Source organism: Saprolegnia parasitica (genome assembly GCF_000151545.1).
Source record: "Saprolegnia parasitica CBS 223.65 unplaced genomic scaffold supercont2.14, whole genome shotgun sequence".
NCBI classification, from domain to species: domain Eukaryota; phylum Oomycota; class Saprolegniomycetes; order Saprolegniales; family Saprolegniaceae; genus Saprolegnia; species Saprolegnia parasitica.
This window is the reverse complement of record NW_012156408.1, coordinates 491,464-515,442: the sequence shown is the minus strand read 5'-3', so window position 1 is coordinate 515,442 and position 23,979 is coordinate 491,464. Positions and strand designations below refer to the sequence as shown.

The window sequence follows — 23,979 nt, the reverse complement described above, 5'->3', positions numbered from 1 at the left end:
CAGCCCATTCGCAGAAGACAAACAATTTGTACGCTGGCACGCTTATCCATCGGCGTCGTCGTCCAAGCGAGGGGCTTCGGGCGCGCTGTCAGTCATTTTACGGCGCAAATTCATCGTCTGCACATCGTGGAACGCTTCCTTCTTGATGCCTGGCCACGGCGACGCCAGTAGGAGCGTAAAGCGGCAGCCACAAGCTACTACATCAACCATTTCAATTCGCTTTACGAGGTAGATGCGGACGGCGTACTGGAGGCCACGGGGCCGTACCCCCATGTCTTGACAGCGGCGACGACATCTGGGTCGGGTGCGATCTCGTCGGGCGTCGTGCGGCCGAGGCACCCGGATGCATTTCGACCCCACGTAAAGACCGAGCCGTCGGCCCCGAGCGCAACCGAGTGGTACGCCGAGACGTGGACATCGATGCACTTGACCTTTCGACGCTGCAGCTCTGGCACGCGAGCTATACACGATCAAGCAAGAGGACTGTAAACGCCATGAATGGTCCTACTTGGAAGCAAGGCTTGCTTTTGTTTGCCGAGGCCCAGTTGACCGTGCAGGCCGGTCCCGAAGGCGTAGACCCACCCGTGTCGCAAGGTCGTCGACGACGCGGCTTTGGTGCGCGGACCGGCAATGCAGAGCGTGTGCCAGTTGCCACACGTGACGCGCCAGACAAAGTCCGCTTCGAGTGCTGTCACGAGCGTCGGTGCAATGACGTCGCCAGTCGTCTGGAGACCGAGACGGCCGCCGTCGCCACAACCAAACGTGTAGAGATGGCCAGACGTCGTGACGACGGCCGTGTGGACAGCACCGCACGCCACGGACGACACTTTGACAGGCACCGGAAACGATACGAGCGTTGGGGACGGAAAACACACCTGAAGGTGCGGGTCCTTGATCCCTTCCCGCTTCGTGCCGCCGACGCCCAGCTGTCCTCTAGGATATAGTACATAGATACGATGCTAGTATCAAGTTGATAATCGAAGAAGGTACCCCCATGCGGCGCCAAAGGCGTACACGTGGCCTCCGTTTGTGCTCACAACCGTGTGGCAGTGGCCGACACCGACACTTGTGACCACCATGTTGCGCAAGTTCTCGAGCAGCTGCGGCCCCGGCGCCTACTCGTACACCGTAGAACAACCAATAAGGAATGAGTGCGTCTTCGCACCGGAGGCGACCGCACGTGGCCAAGGCCGAGTTCGCCAAAATCGTTTTTGCCCCACCCAAAGCACTGCCCGGACGAGTTGAGCGCGACGACGTGGCCCGACGCGCGCGAGCAAGAGATGCTCACAACCTCCTCGACGCGGAGGCTCCGGACGACGCGAGGCAGCAGAAAGGTATCGTTGAGAGGGCCGTGGTCGCCCTCTTGGTTGACATCGTACACCTCGCGCGGCAAGTGTCCAATCGGGGCGACGCCGTTGCCGCCCCAGCCAAACACTTCGCCGTCAGCCGAGAGCGCGTAGGCAAAGTCCGCATCAAAGCCCTACACGCATCAAATGTCCTTGTGGAGAGGGAGAAAGAAAGTTGTGTACTGTAAACACTTGGATGATTTTCGACTTTTGAGCGCCGTGATTTCTGTCGGACTTGCCATCGCATCGCGATGGCCGAGACCGAGCTGGCCCGCAAAGTTGTTGCCACAGCCAAAGACGCCGCCCGAGGCTACAGAGTCACTTGTTCTTGGCGCCGCTGCAAGCGTCACGTGTTTACCTTCGAGGCGCTCCCGCTTCCGGGCTTCCTTCTCGAGCTGCTTGCGCCGAGCTTCAATGGCGGCCGCGTTGACCCAATCTTGAAGGCGAGCGACAAGCGCGACCTTCTTTCCGTCCAAGTCGACGCCAAGGAGGTCCGCGGCCGCGCGGAGCTGGCGCGTCGAGAGCTTTGTAAAGTCGACAGTGGCCCAGAACTCGCGCGTCTTGGGGTACGACGCGATCGGGACACCCTATGCCCGTTGTCTCGAGTCCATGTCACTAGCGGTACCTTGTATGTGGCGGGCGGGAGCCGCACATAGGACGACGACGACCGCGGCGACGCTATGACGTGCTGGTACGGGTCGTGCGATCGCTTGTGCTCGCCTTCCATGCGCATTTGCGACCGCAGCTGGTCTTGCTGCATGTCGAGCACCTTCTTGGCACGCTGGAGGCGGATGCGCTCGAGCGGGTTCTGCAGCATCAGTCGCCGAGCCGAACGTTTCAGGCTGCGTTTGAATTGTCCGATGCAGTATACGTGCGCTCAACGCACAAGCTCTACCCACCGAAAGCAGGTCGTCCTCCATAAAGATAAGGTCTTATTGACAACGGTGGATTACGTACTATGCTGCCACGTCAAGGGCAAACTGCAAAGTCGCAAACGCGATCCGTCGACGCAAACACTGTGCGTTGGCGAAAGGTTATGGTTTTGTTTTGATCTGTCAGATCGGATTTTAAGCCAATCCAATCGCGCCATTCCAAAGAGCCAATCACACGAGGCCAATGGCCACTGTGGAATGGCGCTGTGGAACCCACTGGGCCTCGCCGACTACGGCTCCGACTCGGACGACAGCGACGTGGGCGCGGCGAGCTCGCCTGTTGCGCCACGTCACGCCTCACCCGCCCCGACGCTGATCGACGAGCTGACGCTGGCGGAAGCGCGGGCGCCGGCCAACGAACGGCCTGTCGATGGTTTGCCCGAGCTGCCGCCGCTGCCAGCTGGCACATGCCGGCCCGCGACGCAAGCCAAGGTCGACCAGTACATTGCGCACACACAGCGTGGCCTGAGCTTCACGGCGAGTCTTCGGAGCAAGAAGGAGTTTGACAACCCGTACATCCTCGAGAAGGTCGTCGACTACTTTAGCATCGAGGAGATGCAGAGCAACTTGGACAAGGCCAAATTCAATCCGTACGGGTACCACGTTGGCGACAACTACAACCGCCTCGCACTCGCGCTTCGTTCGGAGCAGGAGGCGTTTGCGCAGCAGTGCGAGCTCAATCCTGCACTGCGTTTTACGGCACCAACGGCTTTTGCCAACTACTAAAAGCTACATAAGTTCTTGTCGTTCAGAGTACGAGTATGTAGTGTATTCAAGCTACACTGTCGTCTCGGCCAGCCTCACAGGGTACGCCTGGCCTTTGCCGACACCTTTACAAAACCCACGCGCAATCGCCGCATCCAGCGCGGCCACCTTGGGCGTCGTATCGTGAATCACATCCTTCCACTGCGCGACATGGGCCGTCGCGGCGCCCACGAGGCCGCGCAGATGCTCGGTCGTCGCGTCAAACTGCCGCTTGGCATTGCCCCACAGCGTCGCCTCCGTCTTGAGGTGGAGGTACAGGCGGTGCTGGACAACCCCGAGCTCTTTGGTTGCTTTCACATGGCTTGCTTGGGCCGATTTGAGCTGCGCGTGGAGGGCTTTCGCCTCGACCGCACTGCGCGTGAGCGTCGCGCAGTGGTCGCATGGCAGCGGCAGCGTGTGCACTCTGCAGCGCGGCGCGAGAGGCGATGTATCGATGTCGTGTAGCTCCAGCGGGTGGTCGTAGAGGCATTTGGCGCGGCGATGAAAGGCATGGCAAACGCCGGTGCGGGCAAAGTCGGGGCACACGGCGCGCTGGTTGTCTTGCGGATACAGCGCGCGCATGTGCGACACCTAGAGAGAGATCGTCGATCGTCCATAGTACAGTATTCATCTTCGTCAAAATGAAAGGTTGCAGACCTTGGCGTACATCTTGTCGAGCGTGATGTGCTTGCAGGGTGGGAGGAGCGTGCAGACAGTGCAGCGCCGAAGGGGAAACGTGACCTCTGGAATCGAGAGGACGCGGTTGGCCGGCTCCGTGCTCGCTTTCGTTACCAGCGATTTGCGCACGTTTTCAACGCTGAGGTAGTGGTGCGACAGAAACAACGTCTGGAGCAGCTGCACGCTCGGGATGCACTTGGCTTTTTTACGCGCGACCAACGACTCGATCGCCGACCGCACATAGCCAATCTACGCGGCCACATTTTTCGAGCTACTCGATCGCATCTGCGTACGCGTTCGCGGGTGCAAATGCGCAGAACTTTCTCGAGCACGTGCAGCGGCGTGAGCGGCGCGAGTGGAATGCACTTGCTGGACGACTAGCCAACGCCACCAAGATGACAGAAGCGTGCCATGGGTCGTACTCGGATCTGCTCGGTGACGCGGCTCGCATCGGGCGTCACGGTCAAGATAAAGTAGATCGATTTGGTGTTGATCGTGTCCCAGATCGGGCCGAGCGTATGCTGCTGCACACGCGGGTTGAGCCTACGACGCAGGTTACGCGATGCGATAGTGCAATTTTGACTACCGATCAAAGTTTTCGATCGCAATGTAGAGATACTTGTCGACCAACACCGTGTGCTTTTCGTGGTAGCGTGTAAATGTCTGCACCTTGACGAGCAGGTCGCGCTCACTACCATGCACCCTTGAGATAGGATGTAGCCTCGCGACGCCAGGTCGACTCGATGTGGTCGGCTTCAAGAGACAACGTATATCGCTTGCGCTCGGCCGGCACCGGGTACAAATGCGCCAGTAGCAGCTGCATATACGATGTCTTGCCGGCGCCAGGCGGTCCCTACCGCGATGCATCAGATACCGTCGACTCTGGCGGCGCAACGAGGATGAGGATGTTTTGGCCGCGCTCCTTGGGCGACACGGGCTGGCTCAAAAGGGAGAGTTGCTCGACAGCATTTTCGTTATTGAGGAAATCACTCGCCTAACGCTCATCCAAGTCCACTGCAAATAGCAACCGCGGCCTACGGTCTGTGGTCGCATCGTGATGGCCCTAGCATCGATGAGATGGCAAGCGCAAGCGAAGATGCGCACCAGTCGACCGCCTTGTCGCTCTCGTTGGGGCTACGTGGCTTGGTCGGACAGGGATAAGCCAAGAACAGCTTGTCCGTCGCATTAAGGAAGCCATAGTGCTCGCGCCAGTCACCCGCCTTGTCCGCGTGGCCCTTCATGATCCAATGCGCCAGCTGGTGTTAAAAACGCGTTCGTGGGCGTTAAACGAGATAAAACGCAGATCGGTCCAAACCTGTCCAAGACACAAAGGACTTGGTATCACGGAGTAAAACGCACTACTGTACCACCACTACAACCAGCGACGCAAATGCGTCGTGCCTCAAGCTCGTAGCCAAGCACAGCGCCCGCTGGCCTAGCAGCTACAGTACCAGCGGGACGTGGTCCCATCGCATATCACGACGACGATCCAGTGCAGCACCGTACGTACTACGCGGCAAGAAATAGGTGTAAATCAGCGCTTCGACGGCAGCTTTACCGTACTCGTTGTAGGTGTCGGCCAATACGCTGGCGCCGTTGCCAACGGGCAGTGAAGGTGGTCGGCGGGCGACGTTCGAATTCGGTTTAAACGCCATTTAACGCATTTCTTGTTCGACAACGAGCATGGTCACGGACGGCCTCGCGCAGCACAAGCGCGAAGCCATCGTGCGGAAGGTGCTCATCGGCCTCTGCGCGTGGATCGCATGCGCGGCCATGACACCCTTCAAGGACGGACCCTCTGACAAGTTTGCCGGTGGCATGGGTTGCATGGCGCTATTCTTCTCGATCATGGACCTGCCGTACCACGCCCGCTTCAAGCGCATCGTGAGCGGCTTCGCCGGCGCCGCGCTCGTGGCTGCCGGCGTCTGGGTCCTCACCAGCACCGACTGCAGAGGCGACTTGTGCAGCTACGCGTACGTCGCCGTTGCATTTCTCTTTGTGACAGCACTCCTCGAGGGTTTGGCATGGCACCTCGTATGCCCGAACCTCGTCATGGCGGCGGACGACGACTTGAGTCGCAAGCGCGCCGAGATCTTTCTCTGCTACCTCCTCCGCGTCGACCGCATCCTCTTGAGTCTCTACCTCGCGGCGGCCATTGTCGTCGTCGTGACCGTCTCACTCAACGCGTCCGCAACGTTTGTGCTTGCTGCGTTTCTCCAGCTCCTCCAGCTCACGAGCACGTGGATTCAGCTGCGCAGCGTGCGCAAGAGCCTCTCGATCGAAGCCACGTTCGTCGAGGCTCCATGAAACACCCACCTTTTGGGCTTTAGTACGCTAGTCAATGTATATTCCCACTTGTTGCAGCTTGCATACTTGAATTCCACTGATGCCAATAAGATAACGAGATCTGGAGGCGAGCACGAAATGACGTGGCACGCTGCAAGGCGAGGACGCATTGTGTGCAAGGTGTCAATGGCACTCATCGGGCATCCATGGGACGTCCGATGTGAGCGAGGAAGGGTCTGGCTCCTTCAGCTACGTACACGTGTAGTACTACGTGGCAACCGTCAACCGTGCGGCCTGAAGGATCGCAGAGGACACGAGAAGCTTTGATGAAACGCGTGGTGTTTTGAGATGTGCTTAGAAGAGGGGCACGCATCAGAGCGGTGCACGGAAGCTTCAATGTACATACGAGTACACAGCAGGGCGCTCGTTGAGGCTGGTGAACGGAAGCGGTTGATATGCGAGTCTCCAACAATATTTTGTGAGAGATTCGCGATCCACGACCTGCATCTGGAACTGGATTGCCACGTGGTACGGGCGTCACTTTTTTACTCGTTGTTTGCGCCTGAATCTGGGAATCTGGATCAGATCTCTGCTCTGCAGCGACTTGCCCACGGCCGCCTCGTCCGTGAGCTTTGGAGGAGCTCCTCGTGAAGCATCATCCACTGCCGTGCGACAACGCCGTTCGCATCCTGCGACGTGCGGCTTCAAATCCGACAACGTTTCCGGACGCCGAAACGCCGAAACTTTTGCCGGAAGGGCGGGCGAGTTCAAGCGTTGCACATGCTTTTGAAGCACGCTCGGGTCGCCACGGTCGCGAGACACTACGTTCAGCGTCTTCGCTGCGCCTTCTATGGGATGCAACTGACACCTACATGTACTAGTACCCGCCGCCTCCGAGAACGCAGCCGTGGAAGCGAGGCAATACTGGGTCGTGACGAGTTCGTCGACAAGGAATCGTCCAAAAACCGAGCCGAGAATTCAGGACAAACCACCTTTGGCCAGCTGGGTTGGAGTTTGCACTTGCGCCGTTTTGGCAAGATTCTGGCGCCAACGCCACCTGGAGAGCCCGCATTCTGCCGATTGGCCATCTGCAAAGTCAAATGATCCAATCCCATCGCGTGCAATCCGATACAAGACAGGCCATTGGTGCATTCGAATCGGGTAAAAGTCGGTTTGACACACACGCCCCAACGTCGCATGTCCTCGCCAGCGCCGACGGTCGACCACTTTCTTATTTACATCTCTTCGGCACGCGACAATGACCGTTCCTCTTTCTCGGACATCACGGTCGTGGCATGCACTGCGCAAGCAAACGACGGCGTTGTGCATCACGCCGTCGTCGTCGTCTCGCCACACGGGTCTCGTTCGGTCGTTCTGGACACCGTCGTCGCCGCTGCAGGTGGCCGTCGCGGGCCTGACAGCACTCGGCATGGGCACGGTCGTGTCTCCTACCTCGGCGCACAGTCGGAATCCCGCGCAGCAGAAGAAGACGAGCATCAGCCAGACCTGCGACACGGACCAGTGGACGATCTGCGACGACGCGCTCGGCACCGGTGCATTTGGCGTCGTGCGCCTTGGCGTCTCGCGAACGACGGGCGAGAAGGCAGCGATCAAGTCGCTCCACGCCCACCGCGCGTCGCTGCACCGTGAAATCCACGCGCTGCGAAAGATCAAGTCGCTCGGCGGCCACAAGAACATCATCGACCTCAAGGACGTGTACACGGATGCAGATGACCGCGTGTGCGTCGTGACCGAGCTCGTCGCGGGCGGTGAGCTCTTTGAGCACATTGTCACCTACGGCGCCTTCTCCGAGCCGGACGCGCGCCGCATGATCCACGACATTGCGCAAGCGATTTGTTCCTTCATGCCAACGGGCTCGTGCACAAGGACCTCAAGCCTGAGAACGTGCTCTTGCGCTTCAAGGAAAAGCGCGCCGACAACGAAGCCAAGCTCGCCGACTTTGGCAGCGCGGGCCCGCCAAGCGTTTTTAGCCGCACGGACGACGTTGGCACGTCGGCGTACTTGCCGCCCGAGCTTCTCGAAGCGAAGAAGGGCGGCGTCGTGTGCTCGCAGGCCGCCGACATGTGGGCCATCGGGTGCATTTTGTACATCCTTCTCACAGGCATGCATCCATTCGATATGGACGGCGCGCTGCCAGAAGAGCTCGTGGAGATGCGCATCAAGAAGAGTGACGTGAGCTTTGATAACCCGCGCTGCACGGATTTGTCGGTCGACGCCAAAGATCTTATTGCCAAGCTGTTGGCCAAGAACCCAGCGCAGCGCCTTTCTGCGACCGAGATGCTCGAGCACCGATGGATGACGCAGCAATCACAGACGAACCCGCTATTTACGATCGATATCTTTCACCCGACGGACGCCCATCGCCCCTTGTACACTAGCGCAACCGAAACATAACCGCAATAATCAACTACTAGAGTACAACAAGGCACTACCTGTCGTGTAGCTGTACGAAGCCGCAGCGCCAATGAGCGTCGAGGGGTATCCTGATAGCTTCGTCTCCGAGTCGACTCGGCAAATGCTGAAATCGTAGCTTAGCTCGACAACTTAGTGTACATGTAGGCGTATGGTACCCCATGGTACCCTCTTGGTCTCGCGACATCGTCGGTCTCGCGACATCGTCGGTCTATGGCCTGGTCTTCTGGTCTTCAGCACGATAACACATTGAGGTAGGGAATTACGAGGATCAGACACCTTTATTCTGTCGGATACAGCCTTGCGAGTGCAGGGCATGGTCATAAAGTAGAGTTTGGTCACTGATCCAATGGAGTCTGGTCACTGAGGGTGGGAACGACCACCTCGAAAGCTGTCGCGCCAGGAAACATGGAGTATCATGACACTGGTGGCATAACCAGAGCAGGGGTACATAATAGCTATTATGTACTACCCCTGAACCAGAGCCACAAAGCAAGTACGAACTGCAGTCGTCCGTCAAGAGACCCGGGATCGCGGTATTGGAGGTGCCAACTCGCCGCTCTACACCCGTCTTGAATACAGCGGACGCAGCATAGCGATCGGTATCATCACTATTCGGCATTACCTCGAAGCGATCAAGAACTCTACGCCGTGATGCTTGCCCATTGCTCCAGATTTGAAGCAGTTGCAATGCTCATTGCCTTGCAAGTGCTCGTGGCGACGTCGTTCAAGCACGTTTTAGCCTCGGCACAATTTCCCTCTCCCCTTATCCAGTCACCATGACTTCTCTCACTTCCTTCAAGGGTCTTGAAGATCTTCTGGTCCCTTGCTTCTTTCACTCCCAGCGCTTCCTCTTGCATTGCATCATGCTTAGGTCGATGGTACAGCAACGTTCAGCGCGCTCGCACCTGACGATCTTGGTCCCCATCTCTGCACCCGCAACGACTGCATCGAGTCGCCCGCTCTTCTTCTACTCAAACCGAGGCGCCATGCCCGTTAACGACTCCATTGCATCCAGCGGCTAGCATCCAGGGAACGCTGCCGGCGTGTCCATGGCGCGCCACGGCCTGTTTATCCGTATAAATCGGTCGTATCCGTACCTGCCTGTGGTTGGTGGAACGACGAAATCCTCTCTGAACGCATAAAACCTGTATAACCCGATGCGATTTGAAAACCAGTCATTTTGGCTGTGGGCAATTGAGTTTGGCATTTGACATTTTACCATGGGTCGTGTTATTCGTGGCCAACGTAAGGGTGCTGGTTCGATCTTCCGATCGCACACCAAGACGCGCAAGGGCGCCGCCGCTTTCCGCGTGAATGACTACGTCGAGCGTGAGGGCTACATCAAGGGCGTGATCAAGGAGATCATCCACGACCCCGGTCGTGGCGCGCCGCTCGCCCGCGTCTCGTTCCGTGACCCGTACCGCTACCGCATCCAGCACGAGCTCATGATCGCGGCCGAGGGCATGTACACGGGCATGTTCATCTACGCCGGCAAGAAGGCCAACATGGCCGTCGGCAACATCCTCCCGCTCTCGCAGCTCCCGGAAGGTACCATCGTGTGCAACGTCGAGTCGCGCATCGGCGACAAGGGCAAGTACGCTCGCTGCTCGGGTGACTACGCCGTCATCGTCTCGCACGACGAGGACAAGGGCAAGACCAAGATCCGTCTCCCGTCGGGCTCCAAGAAGACCATCCCCTCGGCGTAAGTTGCATGGCCATTCGATCGCCCGGGCGCAAGCCCGTGGCACACGCCCACGCAGCTTGCTGCGTGGTGCTGTGTAGTAGTTCCCATACTACTTTCCCCGCTTGATGCGGTGCGTAAGTATCCCGTGGGGCGCGCTCGATCTCTCTATCTCTATGGCAGGCATTGATGGTCATGTTGCTGTGTAGCTGCCGTGCTATGGTCGGTGTCGTCGCCGGCGGTGGCCGCACGGACAAGCCCCTCCTCAAGGCTGGCCGCGCGTACCACAAGTACAAGGTCAAGCGTAACGAGTGGCCCAAGGTGCGTGGTGTTGCCATGAACCCCGTCGAGCACCCGCACGGTGGTGGTAACCACCAGCACATTGGTCACCCGTCCACGGTCCGCCGTGACGCGCCCGCCGGTAAGAAGGTCGGTCTCATCGCCGCCCGCCGCACTGGTCGCCTTCGTGGCATCAAGAAGCTCGAGAAGGACAACTAAATGTTGGGCCTACCTCGCTAGTCTTCTAAGTCTTGGAAATGTCAATACAACACGACTCAAAACAAAATTGCTTTTCTTTTTGAGAAATCAACGCGACCTACTACAAGGCTAAGGCGTAGCTGATGACCTTGCGCAGCCGCCTGCCACTGCATCTGAGTTCGTCTTCGCTATCTGAAAGCGTCGGCTGGTCTGCGATGGGCCGTAACCGAGACTGCTGTCACGACGACCTCTGTACGCAGGTGGAACCAGGCGGAGCCCTATTTGACTTTAGGTACATCAGAGACACAACGGTAGCATCCTCCTTCCTAGTCCACTGCAACGGGAGAGCCCATACTTGGCCTGGGGTAGCGGTACCAAACTGCTATAGCAGGACATGCATACCGGGTACCGGTCGGGGCTCATGATCACGATGCTCATCGGGCGACCAGGATGGAGTGCGACGTCGTCGGATGACTGGATGTGGTCTCCATGTCGAGAGCGTTGGCCGTCGCGTTGGCGGGTAAGCGGTGGCAAGATGGCGGATCTCCGTACACTATTACGCCGAGCTATTCATAGCGCCGCCATCGTAGCCGTCGACCTCAATGCTGTTTCGACAACCAAGTGCAAGTAGGAGCATGGCACGACTCGCAGCGCGTGAAGATGCGTGCAAGCTCCTTGCGCAGAGCCTCAACGAGAAGGCGTCGTACGACGAGCTCATGGACGAGCACCGCAGTGCGTGCCAATGCTGGTCCGTCCTCCTCGAGGTCATCGAATCCCACCTTCCTATTATCATCGTCGCATCCTTATCCTCATGATGTCCTGCAGGGCCTTCACGTGCCTTGCCTCGACCTCCCACATGCCTTGCATCATGGCAAAGGCAGTGCGACCAAGCGCGAGCTCCGCGATACGATGCTGTGGCTCCACCCCATGACGCTCCAGCTCTGCTTCTCCAACGTCCACGAGTTCCATGCCCGCGTCCCGCGCCTTCCGCTGGCGCACGTTCGCTTCGTCCAGAGCGGCCGCGTCTCAAGTACGTCGGCGAAAGCGCCGCCCCTCACGCCGTACCCGTGTCTCTCGCTCACGACGTGGCACGACGACGTGGTGCACATTGGCTTTGCCACGGCGCAGCTGCGCGACTATGTCGTCAAGATGCTCCGCGAGATCGTCCAAGTCGTCGATGTCATGGCGCGCGTCCAGGACCATGTACGCACGATCGATCAATGGATCCATCCCATATAATCGCATCTCGCTACTATTATAGGTCGCGCAGCACCTCAAGCGACGCGACTCGGTCGGAAGCAACAGCGGGATTGCCGCATGGACGCCCGCGGACCTTGAAATGTGGCTGCACGGCCGGCAGCTCGCAGCGCTTTACGTGCCGCTCTACTCGCACCTCGCGCATGCGTTCGAGGTCGATGGCGACGCCTACGAGCGGTTCCTCTACCTCAGCGACGAGACGATCCAGACCATCATTGCCAACGAGAGCAACCAAGAAGGCGCGGCCGTCGCCGAGCTGCGGACTGCGCTTGGCACCCAGCTGCAGCTCGCTCGGGAAGCCAAGGCCAAACAAACTACGACCACAAAACGAACGCCGTCCTTGCGATGGCCCAAGCGCTTTGCGCACGCCAGCTAAACAAGAGATGATGAATGAAGTCTCTGTTGCCCTCGATCGATCGGACTGTCTACGCGAGCACGGCCAGCATGTCAGCGACCGACGTGAACTTTTCCCGGGGCTTGCCGACCGCAGCGCCTGCGGCCTCTTCAGCGGCTTCAATGCGCGTGTAGTCGGCCCACGAGACGACGCGGGTGGCGGCGGCGAGCGTCGCATGCAGCTCATCCGCTGACTTGGACGGACCCGGTAGCGTCGGGGCATCGGCCATGAGGCTTGCGACTGTGTCCCGGGCGTCGTTGATGTTGGTGCCAATGATGCCAGACGGACCGCGCTTGACCCACCCGGCGCAGTAGAGCCCGGGCACGGGCGACTGCGTTGCGACGTCGACGATGCGCCCCGAGACGTTCGAGAGCACGTTGCGCTTGGTGTCAAACGGCACGTTCTCGAGCGGAAGCGACTTGTACCCGATGCTGCGCAGGACGAGGCCGCACGGAATGACTTCAAACTCGCCCGTCCCGGTCGCGCGCTGCTTGTACGCGTCGCCGTCCAGCGCGTTGACTTCGACCTTGATGGCGCCGACGCTATATACATTGTCCTGGCCTGTGTCCCTCAGTCGAAGCCTCTGTACCGTGTCGGGTCGCTGGCATCGGGGATGAATTCGACGGGCGAGAGGAGGAACCGGACTTGGATCTGGCGATCGCGCGCCGCATGCGCCGTGTGCTCCTTGGCCACGGTACCTAGCAGCCGCATCAATATAGAGCATGCATTAGACGAAAGAAAGCACATACTTAGGAGCTGGTAGATGCGCTTCTGCGCGCGCGTCTCTTCGATTTCCTGGAGCGACGAAGGGTTGAGGCCTGCGTTGAGTTCGATGGGATCGACGACGCACGCGGCGTCTTCAAGGCGCGTGATCTCGCGGAGCTCCTTCATCGTAAACGCCGCTTGGGCGACGCCGCGACGACCGAGCAGCAGCACCTTCTTGATGCCACGGGCCGCGAGCGCGTTCAGCGCATGCTGGGAAATGTCGGTCGACGCGAGCTCGTGCGGCGACTTGGAAAGGATGCGCGCGCAGTCGACGGCGACGTTGCCTTGGCCGATGACGACAGCCGTGTCGGTGTCCAGAGGCACGTCCAGGTCGCGGAACGACGGGTGGCCGTTGTACCAGTTGACAAACGACCGCGCCGCCATGACGCCGCGGAGGTCTTCGCCGGGGATGTTGAGCTTCCGGTCGTCGGACGCGCCGGACGCGAGCACGACCGCGTTGTAGTACGGCTTGAGCGCTTCGACCGAGACGTCTGTGCCCACGCGCACGTTGCCGAGGAACGTGAAGCGAGGGTCAGAGGCCACTTCGTTGAAGTCGTGCATGACGTTCTTCACTTCGGGATGGTCCGGCGCGACGCCCGAGCGCACGAGGCCTACGCAGTGTGCCATGAGATGCCCGCCGAGTGGCAACGAAGACGAAGAAGAAAGCACCATAAGGCGTCGGGAGTGCTTCGAGCATGTCGATGTGGACACCGGCATGCTCCTTCAAGAGGTACTTGGCCGTGTAGAAGCCGGCGGGGCCGGAGCCTACGATGCAGACGCGCTTAAAGTCGTCGGCCTGCGCGCTCATGCAGCGGAAGAGGCCATGCGGCTGGCGCGCGGTCGCGGCCATCGCGCGGAGCGAGCGGCCGTACATGCTCGTCTCTGCAAATCCGGATTTGCGGCGCTGGGTGTGATGGCTATCATGCTGCCATTGGTTGAAAAGACAACAAGCGCCTTCGATGATTGGTCCACATGTCGAAATCCAAGCGATCAATCGCGAATGCTCCAACGTTGGAGTGATCACGATGCCAGAGGCAGACTACGGTACCATCATCAGCCAGCGTCACAACTTGGCGCAAGGAAGGACCCATGGGCGTCAATGGGTACATCGTCATAGCCTGAGCATGGCAGCATCCTGTACATCAACGACTGCCACCATCGCCACGTGCATGGGAAGGTATATTGGCTCGCAGCCAACCCAGCCTGAGCAAGAGGCTGGCAAGAAACAGCGCATTGGAAATACATCATGTTGCAGTTGATATTAGCTGCCACACTTAGAGCAACGACGCAAGGCCGTGGCTTCAGATCGGGACGGCCTCGCCCTTGGAGGCGTGGTTGGTGTAGTACTCACCAACCTTGTCCCAGTTGACAACGTTCCAGAAGGCCGAGATGTACTCCGGGCGGCGGTTCTGGTACTGCAAGTAGTAGGCGTGTTCCCAGACGTCCAGGCCGAGGATCGGGATCATCGGGACCTCCGAGTTGGGCATCAACGGGTTGTCCTGGTTGGCGCTCGACGAGACGGCGAGCGTGCCGTCGGCCTTGACACCCAACCACGCCCAGCCCGAGCCGAAGCGCGTCAACGCGGCGGCGTTGAACTTCTCCTTCATGGCATCGACCGAGCCGAACGCCTGTTCGATCTTGGCCTTGAGCTCGCCCGTGGGGCCAGCCTGGCTCGTGCCCGGCGGCGCCATGAACGTCCAGAAGAGCCTACATATGCCATTGTTAGCCTTGTCGCTATCTCATGGCGCCATCGTACGTGTGGTTGTAGTGGCCACCGCCGTTGTTGCGCACGGCCGGGACCGTGGCCGTCTTGACGATCTCGACAATCGACTTGCCGGCGAGCGAGGGCTCCTAGGATGATGGCATGAGCGGCCTTGGCCTCGGCTAGTAAGCAGTCGTACCCCAGCAATGTAGTTGTTGATGTTGTTGATGTAGGCCTGGTGGTGCTTGGTGTGGTGGATCTTCATCGTCTCCGTGTCCACGTAGGGCTCGAGGGCCTCGTAGGCGTACTTGAGGGGCGGAAGGGTGAAGCTCATCTTGGTTGCAAAAGGCAAAATGAGCGGCTTCTATCTTGGAGGGACCGATTGTATTTTTATGCGCTCGCATACAAACATCAAGGTGCTTTTGAAATTGGGCATAAAACAAGGAGGATCCCTCGTATCATCCGGATATCGTGGGGCAGATTGTTCGCGATGCATACAAAGACCAAGTTGAACGAACCTCGGAATTCGGCACGCCGCCATCTTTTTCACACGTGAGAAACGTGGTTTTTGAGAGATGCTCCAACACAAGCTGGTGCACCGGCGTCTCCCCACCGCACGCACAATTTATACTCCATTTATCCGGATGGTAGCGTATTTCCCACATGTGGAAAACCAAAACGGCGAGGATCGGCGCCATCACGCACTACGATTGGCGGATGGTGGACCAATGAACGGGCTGCCTGACGAAAATGCTTGGCGCGCTGCGAACTTGAAGTTCGAGAACGCCCACTCCGAAGGCGGATCCTGAGCAAACCTGACACTGCTGCATCCGGCATGTGCACGGCCCGTTAGAGCATGCTCTGCTGTGCTGTGCTCTCGGAATGTATCGAGGAATAGAAGGCGTGAAAGTGATCGAGAGTGAACGCTAACGGAAGGAACTTCCCGTCATTCCGAGGTGGCTCGCGATTATTAGTCTAACCTTGGTCATCGCCGAGGACCAAGGTTGGTCCAACGATCAACCACCCAGCAGCCAATACAACGTTCCAACCAGCTCGTCGCATCGTGATGCTGGCGTCCTTATCGTGAGCACGGTGACGGGCTGAACACCACTTGCCAGCATCGCTTGGCCCATGCGGCTTAAGGGACACGGTGGAAACTGCTGCAAGTAGACACACGCGCCGGCGATTGCGTTCCAGCAGTATTGACGAGGCGGTGTCGACGCGCGAAGCTCGATCGTCGATCGTGCCACGGATCCTGGCGGCGACCAAGGCCCTGAGAGTCACCACACGACGTCCACCGGCTCTGACGCAGCGTCCTCTCAAGCTTGTACAATTATGCCGATGCCGAGCGTGGTCTGCGCGTGGCGTGCTTGCATGAGTTAGTTTTGGCGCACTTGACCTGTTTCTTGACACGGATCTTTACAGGTTGCGCAATGTTAATAACACTTGGCAATTTGTTTCAGGCACAAGGCATGGTGCTTGCGCAGGCTCGGCTGCAGGCGCAGAAGGCGGTGGCCAAGGCCGGCGCCTCGATGACGGCCACGGGTATCCACGTCCTCGGCGGTGCGTACCTCATCCCGACACTGCGCCTTCACGCGCCCGTCCGCGTCAACGGCGAGTACGACATGCGCCGGCTCGTGGAGCAGTCGCGCGTGAACTGGAACCTGCGGGGGCCCGTGATTCTCGACTTGGCCAACGTGAGCTCCAACGGGTCACCGCACAACTCGCCGATCCGGTCTTCGGAACTGCGCTCGCTCATTTACGCCCTCCGCAGCGAGAACCTCCATCCGATCGGGATCACGAACGCCAGCGAAGACATCAAGGCCATGGCATGGAAGTCGCTGCAGGTGCCAAGCATCATTAGCACGCGGCTCGAAGACGACGGCGACTACGAGGCGAGCGATGCCATGAACCGCGTTGCGATGCACCAGCTCATGGAAGAGGCGATGGGTCACGAAGAAGCGGCGCAGGCCATCATCAGCGAGCGCCTCGACACCTCGTCGGCCGCTGCCGAAGCCCCGGCCGCCGCACCTGCACAACGTGGTATGATGGTTGTCGAAGGCTCGGTTCGCACTGGTCAGCAAGTCTACGCCAAGGACCAAGGGCTCGTCGTTCTTGGCTCGGTCAACTCTGGCGCCGAGGTCCTTGCAGACGGCGACATTCACATTTATGGCACGCTCAAGGGCCGCGCGCTCGCAGGCATTGGCGGCAACACGGACGCTAAGGTACACTACATCGTCCTACCCACTATCCCATCCTGCGTTGTGCTAGGTGTACGTGCAGAAATTTGACGCCGAGCTCATCTCGATCGCCGATACATTTACGACTTGCGACGCCCTTGAAGCGCGCGAGATTGGTCACGTGGTAATACAACCCTCGCTTCCAACCAGACAATCGTATACCTCTTGTTCACCTAGGTCGATGACAAGCCCACGATCGTGTGGCTCGAAGACGGCGCGCTGCAGTTCAAGTCCGTCGTACCCGGCCCGTAGTGTTAGTACCATTTCTACTTTTTCTACATTTTTCTGCGTTTTCGCATTTTGTACAATTTTGGTTTTTAACGGTGCAGTAAGCTACTCTAGCACCATGGTGCCGTAGAGGGTCGCGGGCGTCGATGGTGCAATGGATGAACGAAGCGCCGGGTCTTGGTACATCTCAACCGACCCAGACGTCGGCGAGAGCAGCATCGTCTGGTCGGGAGCATACGCCTTGCCTACGGCACGCTGAAGCTGCTCCTTGTCGCCAATGTAGTGCCATAGGATCAGAATGAACGTGAGCATGAGGAGCACGACGATGGACGTGCTTTGGTAGAGTGTGCCGCGGACGAGGAAGAAGCCGGCCATCGCACACTGGTAGATCATGAGCGGGAACATGCTTGCGTGGGTGCTCGTCTTGGCGATCGCACCATTGCCCTTGATGCGCGGTCGGACGTACAAAAGAGAATACCTACCCGACGACAATATTGAGCATCAAGCAGCATCGAAATCGTTCTTGACTACTTGTCGACGAGGTGCTGCATGAAAAAGTAGAACGCGCCAAACGGCAAGATCACGGGCACGACCGTGCTGAAGGCGACAATGACGACGAGCACACTACCACATGCGATAGTTGCACAAGTGCACTGTCGTCACGCAAGGTAGTACCTGATTTGCAGAGCCGACTGCGTGCCCGTATAGAACTTCCACGCGTCGACCGCGTACGCGCGCTCTTTTGGTGTCACGGCGCGGGACCAGCGCCACGCAAACTCGGCGGCCTCGGAAGTGCGCAGCATGACGACGGCCGTGCCCACAAACGCCCGCTGAATGACTAGAAAAGACATATGACAAATGAAACAATGAAAAAATGAAAAAATGAAAAATGAAAATGTAAAATGTAAAATGGACACTGGGGCGCGTACCGTAATTGACAAAGAAGACACCCGAGTTGTTGAGGAAGAGCATTTCGAAGAGGTCGAGGACTTGGCCCTTGTCGAGAAAGTACTGGAAGAGCGCGTTGATCGAGACAAACGTAAAGCTTGGCACAAACAGCGTATTGAAAATCAAATCTGATACAGACGATATGAAATCCAGGAAAACACAGAGTCAAACCAGTGAACGTACACACGGCACTGTAGTGCAAAATGCTCTTTTCCTTGGCCGAGTCGGTCGACATGGGTTGCATGCGCCCCGCGTGGTACACGACGTTGAGGAGCACGGCATTGAGCATGACAAGACTGCAAGTCCATAAGATCATCGCGTCATAAAAGTAGGGGACAGAGAGGTACGTACATCATGGTGGGAATGTACGAGAAGGTCATTTTGGCCACGACGGGCGAGAGGCCGGCGACGCAGTCTTGGACTTCAAACACGATATCATTGACCCACTTGGCCGTCGCTAGACACAGAGATGATCGCGCCTTCGTGTTGCTAGAAGGGACGTACTTGAGTAGGCGCCCGACGAAATGGCCGAAGTGACTGCCAAAGGCGACGTGAAGAGAATGATAAAGACCGTGAGAAACGTGTAAATCGTCGCCGTGAGCAGCGTGCGCTTGGTCGATTGATACGAGACGCACTCCCAATCAATGTCATCGGGCTCGGGCGCCGCGTCGAGCGTCCACTGCGTCAATTGGAGCTCGTCGATCTTGCGCTTGACTAACATCACACAGCTCATCAGCGAACAAACCTCGACGTCGTTACGTACGGGTGTTGTGATACTTTTTCGGGGCGCGGGCAAGGATATGCGTGATGGACTTGTACTTGGTCTTCTTGACGAACCGCGCCTTCCATTTCGGGTCGTTGAAGATGAGGAAGATGCGACCTGTGCCCGCGTTCTTGGCGATGATCGAGGCGAGCGTGCGCGCTTCCAACCGCTTGCTCTCGGCAATACTGGCCTGGAGCGACGCGACTTGGTCCTCGAGCGGCGCCTGCAAGCACGTTGGCTCGGGGAACCGCAAGCTTCCTGGCAGTAGCCGCAGCATCCACGGGACCGAGTTGGTCAGTTGCATGCGCAGTAGCAGCTGCAGTCGTTCGATGCGATCTTCGGCCGCGATACGCTGCGTGTGCAGTCGGCGGTACGGTCCCAAGTCGTAGACGACCGTCACGTGGCTCATGTAGCCCGGAAAGATCTGCATTGTGATGCAATGGATATGGTGTCATACATGCAATCATACCTGGTCGAGGAGGTACAAGATGCGGTCTTGGGCCATCCGCTTGGGCACGCCGGACGAGACGAGGATCGAGCGGGCGCTGAGACTCGAGGGGATCATGCAGAGGAGGTTCGTCTTGGCCGGGTCGCGGTTGTTGCAAAGGCGCCCGAGCTTGTGGAGGAAGATGCCGTAGAAGAGTGAAAAGATGTACGTGGTGATGACCGGCACCCAAAGCAGCGGCGACTTGTCGGGCAGCGACCGGATCGTGAGCGTGCTAAATGCCGACCACGGCGTCGACGCGGCAAAGACGTAAACGGGCACGAGCACGAAGAACGCAAAGCCGCTCATCGCAAGCACGAGCCGCAGGGCGTACACCTGGAAGGTGAGGTAGAAGGCGGCTTCGTCGCCGACCTCGATGTGCAGCGACTGGATGTCGCGAAACTTGTGGTAAAAGGCTTTGAAGCGCTCGAATGGCGTCGCGTGGGCGCCAAAGTGCGCGCGGTACGTCGTCGCCGTCGTGTCGGTGGTGCCCATCCAGTAGAGGCTGCTGCGACTGCTGCGCGACGCGAGGAAGAGGCACCACGCGACGCAGAAGCCGACGCTGTTGACGCCAAAGACGACCATGATGCTCCACCAGCCCTGCGCAGCCTGCTCGAGCCGCTTCCGGCCGTAGTCCACGTGCCAGATATCGCGCTGCGACGCGTTGTGCATGCTGGCGCGGACGTCGAGGATGTCGAGCTGCTGTGGTAAAATCCCAGCGGGACAGCCTGCGTCGTGATTGGTGCAAACGCATCCAGCGCTGCGACATGCATCGAAAGTCGCCTGTGATTGGCGGATTCACTTGCTGTTGCAAACAGCGTTGGGTGTTTTCAACATGTACGATAGAATACACTGCACACAGGACTACTGTTGAACCAGCGTTTAGGCTCTCGCCAGTGGCACCTACTGTGCAGAATTCCCGCACGTATTAAATGATGACTTTACTGCCTCGGCTTTGGCTGCGTGCTGCGCTCGCACGTGGGCTCGATGCCCTTGGTCTGCAAGCGGTGCATTTCAATGTTTCGTTTTAAACACATGTTGAAAATCGCGGTCCCGTGATCAATGAACCGATATTATCCGGACGTCCGGATGGCGCAAGACGTCCAATCAATTCCAGAGCAGCGAGCGATGGAAGCCGACGCCCCCGTGGTCCCGCGCCGCTTTGTCGGCCGCAAGGTGGTCAAGGCCGAGACCTGCGCCACCGAAGGAGCCTGCGCGAATACCTCCGGCGCTTGCTGCAACTCGGAGGCTACGACGTAGGCGCACCGCCTCCATGCCACAAGGCGGCCAACGCATGCGTAGGCTTGTCAAGAAGAAGCCCAGCGCGGCCGCCCTGCGCCGCAAGATGGCCAACCAGATCCCGGACGAGATCCAGAACGACCCAGAGCTTGGCAAGGCCATCGAGCAGGTGTGCATTGCATTTGAATTGAATAGCGCTCATGCTCGTGCCAAATTAGCTTCCGTGGAACTACAACTTTGAGATCCGCAAGACGATCTGGAAGCTCAAGCAAGCCAACAGCAAGCGCGTCGCGCTGCAGTTCCCGGAAGGCCTCCTCCTCTACGCGTGCGTCATCTCGGACATCATCGAGCGCTTTGCCGGCGCGACGTGCATCATCATGGGCGACGTCACGTACGGCGCGTGCTGCGTCGACGACCTCACGGCCAAGGCGCTTGGCGCTGACTTCATGGTGCACTACGGACACAGCTGTCTCGTGCCCATTGACGTGACAACGATCAAGATGCTCTACGTCTTTGTCGATATTTCGATCGACGTGACGCACGTACGTCAGCGCATCTCACGTGCGCGCACTTGTAGCTTACATTCTTATTGGCGTAGCTCATCGAGTGCATGAAGCTCACGTTCGCGCCGTCGACCAAGCTCGCGCTCATGGGCACGATCCAGTTTGCGACCGCGATGCACTTGGCGCTCACTGAGTTGAAGAGTTACTTTTCCGACATTGTCGTGCCGCAAGCCAAGCCGTTGTCGCCTGGCGAGGTCCTTGGATGCACGTCGCCGCTCTTCCCGGACCGCGACGCGCTCGTGTTTGTGGCCGACGGTCGCTTCCACCTCGAGGTACACTACAACATTTGAACGAACCATCTCAATGATTTCTAGTCGGCGATGATTGCCAACCCGTCGGTCAAGGCATACCGGTATGACCCGTACCCCAAGGTGCTCAGCTGCGAAAGCTACGACTTGGGCCAAATGGTCGCGATCCGCAAGTACGATATGACGCTTTTGCACATGAAAATGACAAGAAATGTAGGAGCGCGGTCGAGACGGCCAAGTCGGCGCAGACGTTTGGTGTAATCCTCGGGACGCTGGGGCGCCAGGGCAGCACGGTCATCCTCGACCACCTCACTTCCGTCCTCGACGCGCACGGCAAAAGACACTTTACGCTACTTCTCTCCGAGATCTTTCCCGAGAAGGTACTAGGTCCTTTCTCGAACTTCCGAGTAGCATGCCATGTGTCGTAGTTGGCCATGTTCAAGGAAGTCGACGCGTGGATCCAAGTGGCGTGTCCGCGCCTCTCGATCGATTGGGGCTACGCCTTCAACAAGGTACGATCTTAGCTGGAATACTGGCTCCATGGCTCACGTTGTGCAGCCGCTATTGTCGCCGTACGAAGCCGAAGTATGCTTGAACGAGACGCCGTGGCAAGAGGCGTACCCGATGGACTTTTACGCCAAGGGCAGCGGCAAGTGGACCAATTATTACAAACCCGAGAGCACAAAGTAAGCCCATCCAGCATGGTGTACTACAGGTAGTCAATGGAAGGGAAATACACGCGTCGACGAGCGACGAGATTTGTATGCACGTGGTGTGTGCGACTTGTGCCTACTCGGCGGCTGTGGCTTTGCCCGCTTTCGGCGGCGACCTACCACGCCGTTTGCTTTTAGACACCATGGAAAAATGGAAGGTGATACCCCGGGAAGACGGGCCCGCCAATCTTGTCACCGCCCGCCACAGTGTTTACAGCATCCGGGTGGAAGTGGCACACCTCCCTGCACACAATGCAAGATACAATGAGATGGCCGCTCCAACGTGAGGGGGGTCCTACCCAAAGATGAGCTCCTGAAGGCGTCGCTTCGTGAGCTGCTCCTTCTCAAAGTCAAAGCTAAACGGCTTTGTCGACTAAAGAACCAACGTTAAGCCATGGTATGGAAGAGCCATATCCGACCTTGGGCTCGTCGTCGTTGTTGTGGAGCGACTCCAAATACGGGTGCTCGAGTGCTTCCTCGACAGAGATGCGCTTCGTTGGGTCAAACACGAGCATCTTGTCGAGCAAATCCAACGCCTACAAGGCGAGTTCTCGCATGGTGCAAGCTCAGTATGGCCGTAGCGTACGTTCGCCTTGGCGTTGGGGAAGAGCTTGTCGAGAGGTATTTTTGGCTTGTTGGGCTGGCCCTTCATGAAGCGTCGGGCCTTCTCGCTCGTGACAAAGTGGAGCTCTTCTTCGGACGGCGTGCCCAGCTTGTCGCAAATGATTTGAAGCTGGTGGATGTAGTCGTCGCCAGGGAACATGGGCTTCCGGCCCAGAAGCTCGGCAAAGATGCAGCCGGTGGACCAAATGTCGATCGCCTTGGTGTACTCCTGCAAGGCGCATGCATGAGGACGTCACAACGACACCCTCGATACACACCTTGGTCGAGAGCATGATCTCTGGCGCGCGGTACCATCGTGTCACGACGTACTCGGTGAGCTCCATATTGTCCTCGTCGGGCTCGACGCCTCTGCAAGATTGATTTCAGATGCAGCTTTTAACATGGTACATACCGCGCGAGGCCAAAGTCGCACACCTTGAGATCGCAATTCGAGTTGAGGAGCAGGTTGGATGGCTTCAAGTCGCGGTGCAGCACGTTGGACGAGTGGATGTACTTGAGCGCCCGCAAGATCTACGCTTTCCAGTACGACCCCATTCATCGGCTGCAGCTCCAACCTGGTACAGAAAGTACTGCACATGGTCGTCGCTGAGCGGTTGGCGCGAGTAGATGATGCGATGCAAGTCTGTCTCCATGAGGTCCGAGATGATGTAGACGTCCTCAAAGTGGGCGAGCGACGGCGGCGGCAGCAGGTCGACGATCGTGATGATCTACTCGCCATGAGACTCGATCGTCGTCCAGAGAGATAGCTTGCATTCTCGTGGTCAAAGTGCTGGAGGAGCTTGATCTCGCGCAAGATGCGCTTGGCGTCAATGAGATCTTCAAAGGCCTTGGACACCTTCTTAATCGCGACCTTCTCGTCCGTCTCCGTGTTCTGCGCGGATCTACGCGCCATGGCATGACGCATATCGATCGATCGCGCCCGTACATGACGACGCCGTAGGCACCATGGCCGACGGGCTTGATGAACTTGTACTTGGTGTCGACCTGGAACGTCGTGCCCGAGACGACGAAGCTGTGGGTCCCCGGGCGCATGATGATCTCCTTCCCCCCGCTCTCCTCGACGGCCATTCCCTCGGCGACGGACGACGATGCCATGCTGCTTCCTCCTGCTTGCTTGTACCTGACCGCTCACGACACTGCGGTCGTAACTGCCGACGGATCGCAAACCTCTGGCATCGCATACTGACCGAAGATCCCGGGTTGTATCATTTTATACAGGATTAACAATCAC

At 58.4% G+C, this 23,979-nt stretch overlaps 13 protein-coding genes across 13 annotated transcripts; 7 read left to right on the top strand and 6 right to left on the bottom strand.

Annotated features, from left to right (window-relative positions):
- Positions 1–42: 42 nt before the first annotated feature.
- SPRG_05069 (hypothetical protein) lies at positions 43–2,163 on the bottom strand (the record flags this gene model as incomplete). Its single annotated transcript, XM_012343578.1, has 9 exons — positions 43–197; positions 248–460; positions 509–933; positions 991–1,115; positions 1,166–1,480; positions 1,530–1,537; positions 1,582–1,656; positions 1,705–1,933; positions 1,972–2,163. 9 exons carry the CDS (start codon positions 2,161–2,163, stop codon positions 43–45), a joined length of 1,737 nt encoding a protein of 578 aa, XP_012198968.1.
- A 313-nt stretch (positions 2,164–2,476) lies between these two features.
- SPRG_05068 (hypothetical protein) lies at positions 2,477–3,004 on the top strand (the record flags this gene model as incomplete). Its single annotated transcript, XM_012343577.1, has 2 exons — positions 2,477–2,557; positions 2,603–3,004. The coding sequence occupies 2 exons, from the start codon at positions 2,477–2,479 to the stop codon at positions 3,002–3,004; spliced, it is 483 nt and encodes a 160-aa protein (XP_012198967.1).
- Positions 3,005–3,055: 51 nt separating this feature from the next.
- SPRG_05067 (hypothetical protein) lies at positions 3,056–4,941 on the bottom strand (the record flags this gene model as incomplete). Its single annotated transcript, XM_012343576.1, has 9 exons — positions 3,056–3,613; positions 3,680–3,949; positions 3,994–4,077; positions 4,123–4,243; positions 4,287–4,391; positions 4,441–4,553; positions 4,596–4,694; positions 4,739–4,763; positions 4,805–4,941. The coding sequence occupies 9 exons, from the start codon at positions 4,939–4,941 to the stop codon at positions 3,056–3,058; spliced, it is 1,512 nt and encodes a 503-aa protein (XP_012198966.1).
- A 379-nt stretch (positions 4,942–5,320) lies between these two features.
- Positions 5,321–6,105, top strand: SPRG_05066 (hypothetical protein). Its single transcript, XM_012343575.1, has one exon. It carries the CDS (start codon positions 5,384–5,386, stop codon positions 6,005–6,007), a length of 624 nt encoding a protein of 207 aa, XP_012198965.1. The 5' UTR covers positions 5,321–5,383; the 3' UTR covers positions 6,008–6,105.
- Positions 6,106–7,244: 1,139 nt separating this feature from the next.
- SPRG_05065 (CAMK protein kinase) lies at positions 7,245–8,401 on the top strand (the record flags this gene model as incomplete). The annotated part of the gene is made up of 2 exons (XM_012343574.1): positions 7,245–7,775; positions 7,874–8,401. The coding sequence occupies 2 exons, from the start codon at positions 7,245–7,247 to the stop codon at positions 8,399–8,401; spliced, it is 1,059 nt and encodes a 352-aa protein (XP_012198964.1).
- A 1,209-nt stretch (positions 8,402–9,610) lies between these two features.
- Positions 9,611–10,668, top strand: SPRG_05064 (60S ribosomal protein L8). Its single transcript, XM_012343573.1, has 2 exons — positions 9,611–10,124; positions 10,313–10,668. Exons 1-2 carry the CDS (start codon positions 9,643–9,645, stop codon positions 10,599–10,601), a joined length of 771 nt encoding a protein of 256 aa, XP_012198963.1. The 5' UTR covers positions 9,611–9,642; the 3' UTR covers positions 10,602–10,668.
- Positions 10,669–11,169: 501 nt separating this feature from the next.
- Positions 11,170–12,253, top strand: SPRG_05063 (hypothetical protein). Its single transcript, XM_012343572.1, has 3 exons — positions 11,170–11,344; positions 11,406–11,783; positions 11,842–12,253. The coding sequence occupies exons 1-3, from the start codon at positions 11,183–11,185 to the stop codon at positions 12,211–12,213; spliced, it is 912 nt and encodes a 303-aa protein (XP_012198962.1). The 5' UTR covers positions 11,170–11,182; the 3' UTR covers positions 12,214–12,253.
- Positions 12,218–13,889, bottom strand: SPRG_05062 (hypothetical protein). Its single transcript, XM_012343571.1, has 4 exons — positions 13,666–13,889; positions 12,981–13,607; positions 12,821–12,929; positions 12,218–12,773 (listed from the first exon to the last, which is right to left on the bottom strand). Exons 1-4 carry the CDS (start codon positions 13,868–13,870, stop codon positions 12,263–12,265), a joined length of 1,452 nt encoding a protein of 483 aa, XP_012198961.1. The 5' UTR covers positions 13,871–13,889; the 3' UTR covers positions 12,218–12,262.
- A 408-nt stretch (positions 13,890–14,297) lies between these two features.
- SPRG_05061 (hypothetical protein) lies at positions 14,298–15,032 on the bottom strand (the record flags this gene model as incomplete). Its single annotated transcript, XM_012343570.1, has 3 exons — positions 14,298–14,703; positions 14,753–14,847; positions 14,898–15,032. The coding sequence occupies 3 exons, from the start codon at positions 15,030–15,032 to the stop codon at positions 14,298–14,300; spliced, it is 636 nt and encodes a 211-aa protein (XP_012198960.1).
- A 1,138-nt stretch (positions 15,033–16,170) lies between these two features.
- On the top strand, positions 16,171–17,227 carry SPRG_05060 (hypothetical protein; the record flags this gene model as incomplete). Its single annotated transcript, XM_012343569.1, has 3 exons — positions 16,171–16,923; positions 16,970–17,062; positions 17,116–17,227. The coding sequence occupies 3 exons, from the start codon at positions 16,171–16,173 to the stop codon at positions 17,188–17,190; spliced, it is 921 nt and encodes a 306-aa protein (XP_012198959.1). The 3' UTR covers positions 17,191–17,227.
- On the bottom strand, positions 17,225–20,061 carry SPRG_05059 (hypothetical protein). Its single transcript, XM_012343568.1, has 8 exons — positions 19,347–20,061; positions 18,878–19,301; positions 18,619–18,828; positions 18,466–18,571; positions 18,096–18,410; positions 17,842–18,004; positions 17,698–17,790; positions 17,225–17,644 (listed from the first exon to the last, which is right to left on the bottom strand). The coding sequence occupies exons 1-8, from the start codon at positions 20,031–20,033 to the stop codon at positions 17,354–17,356; spliced, it is 2,289 nt and encodes a 762-aa protein (XP_012198958.1). The 5' UTR covers positions 20,034–20,061; the 3' UTR covers positions 17,225–17,353.
- A 416-nt stretch (positions 20,062–20,477) lies between these two features.
- On the top strand, positions 20,478–22,241 carry SPRG_05058 (hypothetical protein). Its single transcript, XM_012343567.1, has 8 exons — positions 20,478–20,617; positions 20,664–20,769; positions 20,819–21,142; positions 21,199–21,435; positions 21,478–21,584; positions 21,629–21,791; positions 21,840–21,923; positions 21,970–22,241. Exons 1-8 carry the CDS (start codon positions 20,490–20,492, stop codon positions 22,099–22,101), a joined length of 1,281 nt encoding a protein of 426 aa, XP_012198957.1. The 5' UTR covers positions 20,478–20,489; the 3' UTR covers positions 22,102–22,241.
- SPRG_05057 (CMGC/MAPK protein kinase) lies at positions 22,058–23,883 on the bottom strand. The gene is made up of 10 exons (XM_012343566.1): positions 23,674–23,883; positions 23,500–23,629; positions 23,303–23,455; positions 23,140–23,258; positions 23,006–23,096; positions 22,711–22,956; positions 22,544–22,660; positions 22,424–22,497; positions 22,290–22,367; positions 22,058–22,240 (listed from the first exon to the last, which is right to left on the bottom strand). The coding sequence occupies exons 1-10, from the start codon at positions 23,841–23,843 to the stop codon at positions 22,201–22,203; spliced, it is 1,218 nt and encodes a 405-aa protein (XP_012198956.1). The 5' UTR covers positions 23,844–23,883; the 3' UTR covers positions 22,058–22,200.
- Positions 23,884–23,979: the final 96 nt, after the last annotated feature.